At 36.7% G+C, this 15,729-nt stretch overlaps 2 protein-coding genes across 6 annotated transcripts in view; one reads left to right on the top strand and one right to left on the bottom strand.

Annotated features, from left to right (window-relative positions):
* The window catches only part of col9a1b (collagen, type IX, alpha 1b), a 122,980-nt gene extending 121,633 nt beyond the window's left edge, over positions 1-1,347 (top strand). For all 3 annotated transcript variants that reach the window (XM_082154424.1, XM_082154425.1, XM_082154426.1), the window contains 2 exons: positions 58-135; positions 911-1,347. In XM_082154424.1, coding sequence (XP_082010550.1) covers positions 58-135; positions 911-1,116 — 284 coding nt within the window. In that variant the 3' untranslated portion in view covers positions 1,117-1,347. The remainder of the gene's footprint in view (positions 1-57; positions 136-910) is intronic.
* A 1,711-nt stretch (positions 1,348-3,058) lies between these two features.
* Positions 3,059-15,729, bottom strand: part of LOC309486937 (uncharacterized protein) — a 182,420-nt gene continuing 169,749 nt past the window's right edge. For 2 of the 3 annotated variants that reach the window (XM_082154416.1, XM_082154417.1), the window contains 4 exons: positions 14,327-14,393; positions 13,129-13,272; positions 9,907-9,984; positions 3,059-8,246 (listed from right to left, as the gene is read on the bottom strand). In XM_082154416.1, coding sequence (XP_082010542.1) covers positions 8,134-8,246; positions 9,907-9,984; positions 13,129-13,272; positions 14,327-14,393 — 402 coding nt within the window. In that variant the 3' untranslated portion in view covers positions 3,059-8,133. The remainder of the gene's footprint in view (positions 8,247-9,906; positions 9,985-13,128; positions 13,273-14,326; positions 14,394-15,729) is intronic. The other variant, XR_014201711.1, reaches the window with a different exon arrangement.

Raw genomic sequence — 15,729 nt, 5'->3', positions numbered from 1 at the left:
GTCATGAGAGTATTATTGTTATAGTAGTATTGAATAGTGTTTGTGTGCGTGTTACAGGTGAGATGGGAGACAGAGGGGACAGGGGACCTACAGTTCGGGGACCCAAAGGCATGCCGGGACCTCCTGGATTACCAGGTCAGTTCCGACTGCGACTCATATCCTACTTCCTCTTGTCAAAGAAAATCATGGTATTAATGCATAAATGTGAGAGGTTTTAATGAATACCGCCTGCAAACCAATTCAATCTGAAACAACTCAATTCATTTCTAAAATGAACCTGGAGATATATTTAGCTCCATCCTGGTAATAGACTTTGGAAAGCAAAGTTAAATTTGTGTTAAATGAAGCTGTCAGACGTCCGATGAATGGAGGTATATGAAGCCTTCTGTTGTTGCTGTATGTGTGTCACTGACACTTACTGTCAGTCCAATGAAGCTGTCTGTTTAAATGGGATTTCTTATGCAGTCATTACCTAGTAGTCTAATTGAAACGGACAGATCGGCTGCGGTGCCATGTGCTGATGTCAAGTTTTTCATTTTCATGCATTTCATTCAGTAGCCTACTTTAAGATATTTTAAAATGATGCTAAAGAAGTAGATCACCCAAAACATACAAATTCTACCATTTACTCACCATTAAATGTTCATCTATATAGCGCGAGCAGGTGAAGAATATTGCAGATGGACAGACATTGAAAAAAACAAACAAGGGTGGTTAATATGTAATGTAAAAACACCAAAATATTGTCTATTTGATGTCTTTAATTCTCACTCAGGTTGGTGTATTCTGAATATGCGGAAATGCAAATGAGATTAACTTTACCACGCTTTGGCTTTTTGAATCTAAATTAAGAGTTGTATTGGGAAATGTAGTGGTAAATGAAGATGACTGACCTGTTTCTGTGTTGCAGGTGAACCTGGAAAACCGGGATACGGTCAGGACGGGCGTGATGGAGAAAGGGGTCTACCTGGTTCCCCCGGTCAGTCGGGCGTTCCTGGACCTCCCGGTTCAGCCGGACCACCTGGTTACTGCGATCCTTCGGCCTGTAATCTTAGCGCAGGCGCCGCGCACCAGTCTCTCAAAGACTCTAGCATGAAGGGACCGGACAGAAACTAAAAAAAACCTTCAGGACATTCGGAGAGACTCCTTTACAGCTCTGCGAAGAGCACAAAACATTATCGCCCCTCGCAGATAGTTTACTACCGCGCTACAGCTGCGATGACTAAAACACTTTACCAACTTCCCGTGTCCAGAGACACTTTTATTTGTTCACCTGGTGCAAATGAACTTTCACAGAACTTATTGGTCATCTAATGTTCTCCTGAAAGCCATTTACAGTAGACTTTAGACATTTTTTTTTCCCAGCTAATGTCAATGTGGCCTTCAGACCTGAGGCCTTTTTCATTTCTTTGTGGCAAAGATAAACCTGGCAGAAATATTGATGGTGCTCGAAGTTCATAACAGAAACGGCTGCCGGAGACCTGCTGTCAGAAACAAAAAGAGAGAAGATGTATTCAATGTATTCTGTACATCTATGTAAATGATTGTGGTTTAGTACGAAATTCACTCCCCCTGCTAAAAAAAAACCCATCAGTGTGATTAATTGTTCCAGGATTGTAGGCGGGAATGTGATGCATTTGACAAACACACGAGAAATGCAGATATGTCATTTCATGGTATTTCTATTTATTTTACATAGGTGTTTGATGACGCTGAAGTTTGTACAGAGATCCAAGGGAGACACATTTGAATAAATTTGAATGTTTTTATATGAATTCAAAATAAATGTAGGTCTCAAACATTCTCATGCTTCTTCCCCACCCGATGCTTCTTAGTTGAACAGCCCCGACTGCACTCGTCACAGCTTTTACCACACTCGTTTCTCACTTAAATAACTCATTACATGCCAGTGCAAATGTTGGCACAAACACATTCAAATTGCTCTTTTAGTGTAGATGCTAATTTGGAAATGCTGGCAAACTGAACTCAGCAATTATTCAGTAACAGAATCGAACAAAGGATTGCAAAAATGTTGTTCACTTCAATTAAAACTTTAACCATGAGATACAGACTTGATAATGGTTATGCATTAAGTGAATGCATGTTTATTAAATAAATGATTTAGATGTTAATTAAAATGAGAAATTTCCTTAATATATAAAGTGGCATCAAAAAACATTTGGACACTTAAAGACAGACCGTCGGCGCATTAAAAACCAAAAACTTTTTACAAAAATGTAAAGGAATAGTTCACTTAAAAATGTAAATTCTGCCATCATTTACTCACCCTCAAGTTGTTTCAAACCTGTATGAATTTCTTTCTTCTGCTGAACACAAAGAAAGATATTTTGAAGAATGTAGGTAACCAAACAGTTGATGGATCCCATTGACTTTAGTAGGAAAGAAAGTCAATGGGGTCCATCAACTGTTAGTGTCTGGTTACCGACATTCTTCAAAATATCTTTCTTTGTGTTCAGCAGAAGAAAGAAATTCATACAGGTTTGAAACAACTTGAGGGTGAGTAAATGATGGCAGAATTGTGAACTCAAGTCTCCAAATTAGTTTTTAATTCCACTGTACATACGCATATCTCATGCACTCAACATTCCAAACGACAACAATGTGAGTGGAATGCTGAAAGTCTGAGCATCCTGAAAACACCAAGCAAAGGATAAAACTGCAAACAATATAGCAAATCCTTGTATAGCACATTACCCACAGAAAATATTAAAGGTATTGCAATATGACATTAAGTCACACAAGTATGAGACACAACCAATAAAGTTAAATTATTATTAACAAATATTATACACGACACCACAAAAAAAATGTACAATACTTTTCTAACTGAACTTATAATGAACCAAACGTGTTAGTACATTACTAGTTTAATATATAACAGTCTGCAAAGGCAAGTTATCTTCTGCCTACCATTTGAAATGAACTGAACTTTTTATCCCTCCTACAGTATATAGTGTTTAATAAAATTTGACATTGAAAATTTTCAGAAAAAAACCGTTGCATATTAAGAGATACGCAAGACACTACTGTTTCACAATGAATGTTAAATTAAGTACATTTATTAAAACAATGTACAATTATATAAATATGCAAACCAAATGCATCAACAAAAAATCTGACCACAATGAGCATTCATTCTATTGAGAACAGAACCATGTTATATCTTCCAGATATTGAGTTGGTGATGCAGTGCATATCAGGTAGATGTGGTGTTTTGTCTTAAGACTGTCCTTCAAGTAAGTCCACAGTTTTAGCCCTTGAGGAAAAATATTGTATTCATGCTACATGTCATCAATTTCTTTACAGCCCATTTCTGTAAACTAAACATCTGTGGGTTGACTGAAAAACAATGCAAATATTTTTTTTATGATAAATAAAATTGACAAAACTACTACTATTAAAGGTAAATATGAATTCTGAGATGCTTACTTGGAAGGATTTCAGACAAGCAGTTCACTGATCTCTAACAAAAAGAGCCTTATGACCTGATCCATAAATATTTGAACTCTCAGCAGAGGTAATCTGGTACATTACATTTATATATAAAAAAGCATAAAATTAAAACAGTAAAACCGCAAAAACCTAAATAAGGGTTTGCTTTGTCAAACGTAATCTTAGGTGCAAAGAAAGAAAGATGTGATGGAGGACTAGGAAGAGTAAGATGGAACGGGAAAAAAGCAGCACAAACACAGCAAAAGCAGAACGTCACAAAACTGTCATCCACCCACATGACTCCAGTATACTTTCATCTTCTGAACAGAAGCAGATGTGTGAAGTCAAAAGATTCAGTGACAGAGCATGTGAGCGGAGCGCTATGTAATAAGATTCCGCTCAGGGCCGCTCGCTCAACCCAGAAATCCCTTACTGACATGCTGGTTTGAGGATACGTGAAATAGGTCTAAGGTTAATGAGTTCAAATATTGTTTTAATGAAGCTTATACATAAATTAACGCAGAGTAGTTAAGAAAAAATGAGAAGAAATTGAAAGGGAGAGTGGAGAAACTGAGTTAGCAAAGATTCATTTTGTGATATACTAACAGCGAAGTTCTTTTTCGTTTATTGTTTAGGGGTAAAAAACAAAACAAATACCTTCGCAGCTGTTAGCGAACATCCCTTTTGCCGCCACGGAATAAAATTTTTTTTTTTTGTACCTCAAGGAGAAATAACGTTAATATCGTGAGATCTCACCCTAATATTTATATTCATCTACACACTGCTCACGCTTGTATGGAAGCTTGTTTCCGCCACTGAATATAAAATATAAAAGGTTATGCTGACTTTTTTCTGGCAATGGCGAGTTTACATCTCGCAATTCTGACTTCTTTCTCAGAATTGCGAGATATAAATTTGCAGTTGCGAGTTATAACGTCAGAATTGCAAGATATAAACTCCAATTGACTTTCTTGCAATTGCGAGTTTATATCTTGCAATTCTGAATTATTTTCTTAGAAATATGAGATTTAAACTCTCTATTGTGTTGTAAACTCGCAATTGTGAGAAAACCCCCGCAATTGTGAGTTACAAAATCAGAATTGCAAAATATAAACTCGTAATTGACTTTTTCTTGCTATTGCGAGTTTATACTTTGCAATTCTCTTTTGCAAAATTTTTTCTCCCAATTCTGACTTCTTTTCACAGAATTGTGAGATTTAAACTCTCACTTGTGTGTCATAAAGTCAATAAAAAATTGTGAGAAAAAAAACAACAACTCACAATGACCTTTTTTTATTTTTTATTCCGTGGCAGAAACGAGCTTCCACACAAACGTGAGCGGTGTTTAGATGAATATGTAAATATTAGGGGTGTGACGAGATCTCCCGATATTAAAGGGATAGTTCACTTTGAAATTAATTTTTGGTATGTTTTAGCTTACCTCAAGGACATCCAAGATGTAGGTGTCTTTTTTTCCGCAGTAGTTTCAATTTTTTTATTTTTAGGTCAAACCGTTCTTGTCTGTCAGTCATATAATGTCAGGGGTGGTGGTAGCGCAATGGATAAGACACATGCCTTTGGTGTGAGAGACCCGGGTTCGAATCCACTGTGAGACACCAATGTGTCCCTGAGCAAGACACTTAACCCCTAGTTGCTCCAGAGGCGTGCGACCTCTGACATATATAGCAATTGTAAGTCGCTTTGTATAAAAGCGTCAGCTAAATGAATAAATGTAAATGTAAATATAATGCAGGTCTATGGTCACGGTCTCAAAACACATGCACAGAGTCCAAATTAAAACAATTCCCTTTCGTCCAAATTAAACAATTCCCCATCGTAAGTACACATTGATGGCCTAAGACACGAAACGAGCGGTTTGTGTGAGAAAACGAACAGTATTTATATCGTTTTTACCACTTATACGCAGCCATGTCGAAGTGCTCTGATCTGACGTGTGCGCAGACTGGTGCATAGATATATACACACTAGATGTCGCCTTGTCTACGGCAGTTCATTGAACGAATGTCTTTAAGGCGACATCTAGTGTATATATCTATGCACCAGTCTGCGCACACGTCAGATCAGAGCACTTCGACATGGCTGCGTATAAGAGGTAAAAACGATATAAATACTGTTCGTTTTCTCACACAAACCGCTCGTTTCGTGTCTTAGGCCATCAATGTGTACTTACGATGGGGAATTGTTTAATTTGGACGACGGGGAATTGTTTTAATTTGGACTCTGTGCTTGTGTTTTGAGACCGTGACCATAGACCTGCATTATGACTGACAGACAAGAACGGTTTGACCTAAAAATATAAAAATTGAAACTACTGCGGAAAAAAAGACACCTACATCTTGGATGCCCTTGAGGTAAGCTAAAACATACCAAAAATTAATTTCAAAGTGAACTATCCCTTTAAAGTGACAATATTTCTGGTCGAGGTGAAAAGCTGTCTCACGAATGCTGGAGTTGTGTTTGTGGCAAAAACGTTTACGGTGCTCGCATTATATTTTCTTTCTGTACATAATAAAACGTAATTTTGTGGTAAAAAACATGTCAATAATTTGTCGTTTTTAACCTATTGTTTACTATATTTATTTGCTCGGTCAGTGTCACTGTGGGTTTTGGTTCTTTTGCTGTTGTAGTCTGTAAGTACCTTTGAAATAACCTTTGAAAGTACCTTTGAAATAACTGAAAGCATTTGGCGGAGTGATATGGAACTGTAATGCGGTCAAAACCCGCCTGGAACTACTTTAGCAGTGCGTTTCCCTGAAAATAATTGCACACCCACGTTCGTCAACCAATCAGATTCAAGCATTCAACAGCCCTGTAGTATAAACCTTATGTAGCTCCGCCCCTTTTCAGCGTTGCTCTCGTCGTGTTCGGACTTCTTCCGGTTTGTATTTCCACAGCATGAAGGTAAGATCTTACAGATTTATGAAAGAACTGCTCGATTGAAAAATCTTCCCGGTCTAATGACATTTGTTATGACATTTGATTCAAACATTACAATGCTCATGATGACAGTCATTTACTCTACAATAAGTAAATCCACTTCACTAGCTAATTACTTTTCCACAGCAATGTCATAGAAATATACAGAGCTACCATAAAAACGTTCAAAAACAAAATTATGCGCGCTTGTCGGTGCAGGATTCATTCCCATGTCGGGCGTTTGCTTGGGCCGGGAACGATTGAGCGGAAAATTGAGCGTCGCTCACATGCTCTGTTCAATGACTCGACTCGAATGCGCCTTCAGTTATCTTACCTTACTAATTCTGGATCACCATATTAATGATATCTATCAAATAAATAAATAATTCACCCTGGACTACAATCCTTGCAAAATTATACAACTAAATTACACAGAAACACGGTTAAGACACATTGCTGCCCATGAAAAGAAAAATGTACAAAGTTTGATGTTAAAAGGTTTGCCATATGTTAAACTGTGAACATGAAATTGACAAATGTCTTATAAAAATATTCAAGTAACATGGAAGGACGCTTTCCATACAAAGCAAAAGAAATGAGAGATAAATAAATTCAAATGTAAAGATAAATATATTTAAAAGCACTCCACATCTTTTCTTTGGAAAATAACAAACCGAGTACAGAACAAAATATACATACAACACCGGTATAAGGGTGTTTAAAACGGTCAAAAAACAAAAAGGAACAGCGCTTATTTCCCTGTAAACAATTAAAGCGTATCAATGTTATGAGCAGTTTTCACCTCACCAGCACTGGCCAACACAGAGAGATCACTAGTATTATTTCTCTAATCTCTTATCTTTGATGTGTTTGGTCAAAAATGAAAGAAAAAAAATATCATAAAAGCCTAATGCCACATTGAAGGTCTGGGATTCAAAATCTAATTTAAACATGGAATTAAAAGGAAAAAAAAAGATAAAATGAACAAGAAATGATATGAGATACTCTGTCTGTGTTCATTTTCCGATTTAAATCATTTTTTAAAAACATTTATTTATGATTATTAAATAAAATGATAAATAAATACTACAAAATAATAAACGGATATATAAAAAATACTTATTTATATATTAAGTTATTTTATGATTTATTTACTGTTTAATTATTGTATGTAACATCAGTGCATCTGAGGTGATAAACATGACAATAACTCCCTTCACAAGCAGGGCTGGAAAGTACACTTCTTTAAAAAAACTAAATTAAATGTTTGAAAGACAGTTAAAACGCCTGTTATTTACATTAACTTAATGTTTGTTATCATATGTTCTATATTAGATTGCATAGCGCCATCACAATTTAATTAAAACTAGACTTTCACATGATCAGCCTGAAGAAAATAAGCAAATGCACGTAAAATTCTCATTTCACCTGCATTCACCGCCTCAGATAAACCTGTCCATTGCGATTAGTGTAACGACGGGACTTGAATTCTCACACCATACCGACAAAACATGGGAAATGAGTAAATGCATTGGTCACAAATATAGGAAATGAAACGGAGATAAAGGATGAAATGAAATGACATCACCAGTCAATGGCTGCTCTATGGGGGTGAAGTTTGCTCGAGTCTTCTCCTCCAGCAGGGATCCTACATTTGTTTTTAATAGGATTTGAAGCTTATGTAGATGAGCTGGTTCATTGGTTTCCAGGATCTTATCAGGTTTGATGAGGATGCGTCGGATTCTACCCATCCCGTCTGGCGTGAGGATGGAAGCAGTCACTGGGGTTACATCTTCCCTGTGAACCTTGGGGCCCCGGGGGACCTGAAGGCCCCTGGAATCCCATTCCTGGTGAACCTGTAGACAAATCAACAACAGGTAGTTTGCTAGAAACTAGAAAATGCCTGTGTGAAATCCATCGCTATGTTGCTGGAGTGTTGTTGATTTACCATAGAGTGGTCACAACAGAATATTTCACAATATAAACACAATAAAAGTTATTTTCATGGGCTTGTTACCCTTTAACTGTGGAGGAAGGGGGGAAGAGGGAAATCACAGCACACAATGATAACGGTGTGCCGTGTAATTATAAAGAAGCCACAGTTAGAAGTCTCCTTTGTATTTTTTCACTTGAAGAACAATCAGTGAGCTCTTTGTACCTCGATAAAAGAGCCGTTCATTAAAGAATGCCATAGTCATTAGTTTAGCTTAGAGCCATTATCTGCCCGAGCTTTTAAAAAGTTAAACATTAAAGCACCAATTTAAACAATTGCTGCTATCTGGGTGTTGCAGATGTCAAGAGTGTTAAAAGTGTAAAGTGCAGCCATCAGGGAAATGTATTTTCAAGCAACGAGGGCCTTTCTGGACCCCAGCAAAAACACAAAGCAACGTTTCTATTGTTCTACATGACAGAGTTTGATCAAGCTTGTCCATCCTCACAACTCAAAAAACACATGCTGTTACGTAAGAGATAATGTACCTCTCACTCTTAAAAGTGATAACCAAAAACAAGATCATTTGTTTTTTTTTATTATCTCTACTCATTACGTAGCGTCACGGCTCATGCATTAAAGGAATATTCTGGGTTAAATACATTGCAAGGTCCATTAGCAGTATCTGAGGCATGCGGTCAATTACCAAAGAAAATAATTCAATGTATCCCTCATTTTGTAAAAACAAAGATTAAAGCGTGTTTAAGCTAATGCTCTTATGGAAGCCTATTGGAAAAAACATTCTGAAATGTCTAGAGCTGAAATACAAAGGACTTATACTCAAGTTCAAAAGTGTGGGGTCAGTAAGATTGTTTTTATGTTTTTGAAAGGAGTCTCCTTTGCTCATCAAGACTGCATTTATTTGTTTAAAAATACAGTAAAAACAGTAATATTGTGAAATATTATTCCTATTTTAAATAGCTGTTTTCTATTTAAATATATTTTAAAATGTAATTTATTCCTGTGATGCAAAGCTGAATTTTCAGCATCATTACTCCAGTCTTCAGTGTCACATGACCCTTCACTAATCATTCTAATATTCTGATTTACTGCTCAAGAAACATTTCTTATTACAGGTCATTAATATTTTTGTGGAAATTGTGATAAATGTTTTTTCTGGATTTTTTGATGAATAGAAAGCTGAAAAGAACATCAATTACTTCACTGTAAAAAAATGTCTAACCTCCCCAACTCACAATTTTCTTGTGACTGGTCACATCTAAATATTTCAATTGGCCCAAGTGAAATTCTGTAAATTATAAAATTAAATGTACAGAATTTCACTTGGGCCAATTGAAAAATTTTGATGTGACCAGTCACTAGAAAATTTTGAGTTGGGGAGGTTAGACATTTTTTACAGTGTTGAAATAGAAATCATTATTTTTATAATATTATATATTTTGACTATAATTTTTGATCAACTTAATGTGTTCTTGCTGAACAATATTTGTTATTTCTATAAAAAAAAGGAATTTAATGTAAAAAGTCAAATTGATTTTATAAATAAAAAAAAGTAACTTTTCTACCTGGTGGGCCAGTTGGGCCTGGAGCTCCTGGAATTCCCAAACCCATTTGACCTCGTTCTCCTTTCTGCCCTCGATACCCTGCAGGGGTAAAACACACAAAAACCCAAATGTCAGATGTAGAATACATATATTTAGTCTTTATATATCTAAACAGTGGGGAGTAATGGTCATGTGATGATTTTATTATAATCCTTTTCACTGTATTCCATCTTTACCATCTTTGAAAAAGCATTGACGGATCTTAGTTTAGCTGAGACATAACATCCAAACAATTCTGTTCTAGATTCAGATAATCTCAGACTTTACATTTCCATAGAAGTGCATCCTTAAAAAAGAAAAGTTAGTTGGAAACAGCCGGACACGGTACATAAAACCCTGTCCAAATTTGTTGTATTACACAACTAGTCTCATAGAGTTTTCTAAGCCCTTCAAGAGTAATGACAAATCCATCTATCAGCAACACGCTTTCAAAGTATTTAAAGAGCACCACAAACGCTGACAGTGCTGGACGGCATGTCACACACAGCGGGCAGGCGAAACGAACAAACAAAAACGCATTAGCTGATGCTGATCTTTTAGTTTTGTTTTCACACACTCAGTAAGAAACCATTCATAAGATCCTCTTCTAATAGCATGCAGAAAACTGCCTCCAGTCAAAACACACATGCAATAGTAATGCGTTTCCTTTAAGGCAGCCAAGCCAGAAAGAGAAACACAGTAGGTGTTAATAAAGAAAATACCCAAGAGATGCTAAATAATGCAGTAATCGTCAGTGTGACCGGTACTAATTTACACAAGCAAACACACTAACTAGCTAACTAACTAAAGTGTGTCGACACCTTCAGATGCATTCATCCAATGCAATGGCATTCCAATGAAGGACATGACTCTACCTGTGGCATCACATCATGGCTTCCTCACAACAACTGCAATACAAACTCCTGCTCGAGGAGGGAGTTCATACTGCACAAATATAAGGCAGGGGGAGCTGCAATACAATACTTGCCCTGCTAAGATCTTACATTTAAAATCATTTTTCATACTCAGAAAGAAAAAGTCTAAAACTTGTGGAGAAATACAAATGAGAACGAAAACATTACAGAAATGTCTTTACATTTAATTCAACATTAAATGGCATTGTATTTCCATGAAATTTGCTCATATAAACCACCAGTCAGTTAAAAAAAATATATGTTGCATTGAGATTATCAAAAATCCTGGTACATTATTCACATAGTAACTGCTCACTCAGCATTAAGTATAATCGGGTATGTTCTTGGCATGCAGGAAAATACAGCGTAAAATATCAATTAGATACATTTTAATGAAAACAAGTTAGAGGTTTTCATCACCTTTAAATGAAAAAATAAATAAAAAATAAATGTTACAAAGGGATTAAAAATTGTTATCCCAAAAAAATCTGTTATACAAAAGCATGGCTGATTACACTTGAGCTTTGTAAAACAGTTGCATAAGTAGTTTTAGAGGTTATGATGTTATACGACTCTCAAATCGCATGAACCATATATATGTGGTTCATGTGCATTTTAAGAAACAATATGCATTTTAAGAATATATTTGAAATAAATATAAATAAGTAAAAGTTAAACGGCATCCAAAAAAGGCACAAAAATGACATAAAAAAGCATAAGCATTTCAATTCAACACCAGCATTTGGAGGCGTTCTTGAACAACACCTACAAAGACGTATTAATGTTGCAGATTCTCATTTAGTTTATCTAGCGAGAAAACTGACCCTGAGTGGAATTAATGTGACTCGGACGTGTAAAGCATCCAAGATCGCAGAGATATTTGTCTTCATAGTGATATATTTTAGCATATCACATGAAAAAAAAAGTGGCCAAATTGAGGATTCGAAAGGAGGACAGACTCCAGCGGAGGATGACGAGGAATAATGAGGAAATATTACCCGCAAACATTGTCAAGCCACACTGAGGTGGACGTCAACATCTGACAAAAAAACTAAACAAAACAAAAAAAAGATTTACCAGGGTTAAAATCCCTGTTTTCCTTGTGCCTGCAGAGAAACATTTCTCTCCAACATTCTCCAAAAGCACAATCCACAGTAAAAATGTGCTCACAACACAAATACATATTAAAGTGATAGAAATTAGCATTTCAGAGCTTCCTCCGCTCATGTAAATGCATCAACACAATCTATATATAAATAATACAATCTTCACAGATGTGTATACGCACTCAGCACAGCCCAAAGTATGCATTTTCTTTGCATGGACATCAATTATTAGAAGTTCAAATGTACACCATATAGTTTAATATCTTAAAAAGCATCATGTCCTAATGGTTAAGGGTCCATAGGAACTCAGACAGGATCGGGACAGAACCAAACTGCAAGTCATTATTAATGAGAAACCCTAGAGGAGAAGGACATTAGTTGCCAGTGTTTGATGAATGTTCAGAATTGCTTATTTTCCTCACTCCCCTTAGTTTTTTTGCGGAGTTTAATCCAACAAAGTGAGATATTGCGTGGCTTTTTTTCCCATCCGCTCACTTCTCTTTATCTTTCTTGCTCTCACAAGTCTGTCCAGGGCGATATTACATTCACCTATTCTGGGCCGGTTCTTCATCCGTCTTCATATGTCCCGCAGGGCTCTCGGCACCATAAGCCACTTTGTCATGCAGCTATCTGCCTTCTTTCTTCTCTGACGTAGCCGGAAAGATTCTTGTGAAGCCCTCATGCATAATATTCCAATCAAAGGCCTTTTTTTTTTTTGCATGGCGTGTAGGAAGGACATTACCGTCTTGCTCATTTTCTAGTCTTCTGAGCTAGATAGTGTTGGCTCAAATAATAGACGCTGACTCCTTTTTTTTTTACTCCTCAGCTTTTTTGATCAAAACTTGAGGATCAAAGCTTGACTTGGCCAAAACAGCAACATGACCTCGACCCGCTCAGTTCATCGTAACTCAATCAATCATCTGAGGAGCAGCCGACACAGTAAATCCAAATACAATACATACACATAAACACACACTTTTACACCAAGAGAGAGATAGAGAGAGGAAAAACCTGGAATCCTTGAGAAGCAAGCAAAAAAACGTAGCTTAATACTGGGGAAACGGATGAGTCATATAAATAAATCATGGTCTTGCGCATCTGTGTTTTTGTGTGAGCCAAGATCATCGTAGGAGCAGCGTAAAGAGGTCCATAATATGTTTAGTCTTTTGGGTTTTGGCTCCTACCTTGGGAGCCTGGAGGTCCTGGCTCTCCGGGGGGTCCTGGGGAGCCATCATTACCCGGTGGCCCCGGAGGGCCTTGTCGAGCCTGTGCGGCTAATATAGCTGCTGGTGTCTTCTGCAGCGAAGAGTAACTGTCTGAAAACTTCTCTGAAAAAAGCAGAATTAAGATTCCATATTATATTATATTATATTATATTATATTATATTATATTATATTATATATCTTAAAGTCATGGAACAGAGTTGTCAGCTAACAAAATGTCAAATTGTCACTCAAATCAAATCAAAATAAATAAATAATTAAATAAATATAAAAAAATATATAAAATAAATTATTAAATAAATTGAATAAACAATAAAAAATTACATACTTGCAAAATAATACATTTGCTATTAATTTGCAGTACTCTTAATGTCTTTTATGCTCACTGAGTCTGCATTTATTTGATAAAAAATACAGTAAAAACAGTGATATTGTGAAATATTATTACTATTATAAACAACCATTTTCTATTTGAATATATTTTAAAATGCAATTTATTCCTGTGATGGCAAAGCTGAATTTTCAGCATCATTACTTCAGTCTTCGTTGTCACATGATCACTCAGAAATCATTCTAATATGCTGATTTGCTGCTCAAGAAACATTAGTTTAAAGGGATAGTTCACTTTGAAATTAATTTTTGGTATGTTTTGGCTTACCTCAAGGGCATCCAAGATGTAGGTGTCTTTTTTTCCGCAGTAGTTTCAATTTTGATATTTTTAGGTCAAACCGTTCTTGTCAGTCAGTCATATAATGCAGGTCGATGGTCACTGTCTCAAAGAGCATGCACAGAGTCCAAATTAAAACAAACAATTGAAACTACTGCGGAAAAAAAGACACCTACATCTTGGATGCCCTTTAGGTAAGCTAAAACATACCAAACATTTATTTCAAAGTGAACTATCCCTTTAAGTCTAAGGTCGAAGTTCTGTAGTAGCTGACATTAAAACACAAGCTGGTAATGCATTAAAAGTCACTCCACTTTATCTTAACTGTTCTCGTTTTTGAAGCCCATCTGGTAAAAAGCTCATTTGCAGTACTGTTAATGTTGACAAGTGCCTTTTAAATGTCGTAACAAAGTTTTGTCACAAACATACTTGAAAAGAACCTTAACCCTCATCTACTGGTGAAAACACCTCAGTGGTGGCAGATGATGTACCTTCAAATACACGCAATACTTCATTTCGGATGAATGTTTTAATTTCCTCCAAGGCAGCTCTATCTCCCTGAAAACAGAAATGAAAGGAAAAAAGAAGACACAGAGGGAAAACAAACATCAGCACAACATGATTTGCAGATTAAAAAGTGCACCTTCAAAATGGCAGTGATTCATGTTTTATTCATGCTGAGAAATGTTCTCAGAGGCGAAGGGATGGATGACACATAATGGCGTAATCACCATCTCTCCTCAAAGCATCCCGCCATTCATGATCACTGCTCTACACGGGAGAAGGCCTGAATTTTGAAGAAAATCTCGTAGGAAAAAAACCCTCTTCTATCTAATCAAAAACATACCTTTCCCAGTTCAAGGCCGTTCAGTCAAACGCTCAGAGGCCCCTGCGACACTCAGTGCCTCGGGCTGCGCGAGCACAACCTGAACGCTAATGCACTTTCAGGTTGAAAATCTCAGCGATCAGTCAAAAAACCCTTTACCCTTTAACATGACTTGTGTCAGGGCTTCAACATTTGATTTGATATGATTCACGTCACAGCAGCAACACATACTACAAGTTTAATACATAAAGATAAACAAAAACATTTACACCAACCAAACACATGTTTGACACAACAGCACAGTACACAACAAACCATGATCAACTTTGGTTAAACAGTTTCAATGGGCCTTATCATTCACCCGCAATGCGGCGCCAGGTGCGACGCAAGTGTTTTTGCTAGTTTCAGCCCGACGCAGTTTTCATTTTCACGTCCTGCGCCATGTTGTTTGAAAAGCAAATGCATTTGCGCCCATCTGAAAACGAGCTGGTCTGAAAGGTGTGTTCAGGCGCATTGTTGGCGCGTTGCTATTTTGAGGCAACTGAAATAGACTGCGCCTTTAAACAACTGAAACCTGGTCTAAAGTCAATGGCACAGTATTTTTATTTAATTTATTTAAAGAGCGCATTAGTAATATGTGCCTATAGGCGGTCCACAACACGCGTACACCGCTTATTACACACACAGGGACGCGCAGGAGCACACAAACATGCCAAATATAAAAAATAAAAGGATTACATTGTAAAAGATTATTACTGTGTAGCTACATAAAGATATGGTGGAATCCGGCTTGTCCTGTAGATGGTCTGCTCGCTCGCTTTAACCTCGCACACAAGCAGATCCGTTTCCTCTGAAGCGTTCAATTTTTCCACTTGCAAATTCCGCTATGTAAATACTAATCCGCCATGGCGCGAGCGCAACTGGCTTTTAAAGGGATTGGGAAAAGAAACTCTGACTGGTTTATTGCACGTTACGCCCATAACACACCCATTACTCATTAAAGACCCACTCCGATGAAAATCATGTTTTTCTAGGTGTTAACATGTTCTTGTGGTATTTTTCTTATGT

Source organism: Leuciscus leuciscus (genome assembly GCF_965113295.1).
Source record: "Leuciscus leuciscus genome assembly, chromosome: 22".
Taxonomy (NCBI): Eukaryota; Metazoa; Chordata; class Actinopteri; order Cypriniformes; family Leuciscidae; genus Leuciscus; species Leuciscus leuciscus.
The sequence above is the reverse complement of the archived record's forward strand: the minus strand, read 5'-3'. Positions and strand labels throughout refer to the sequence as shown.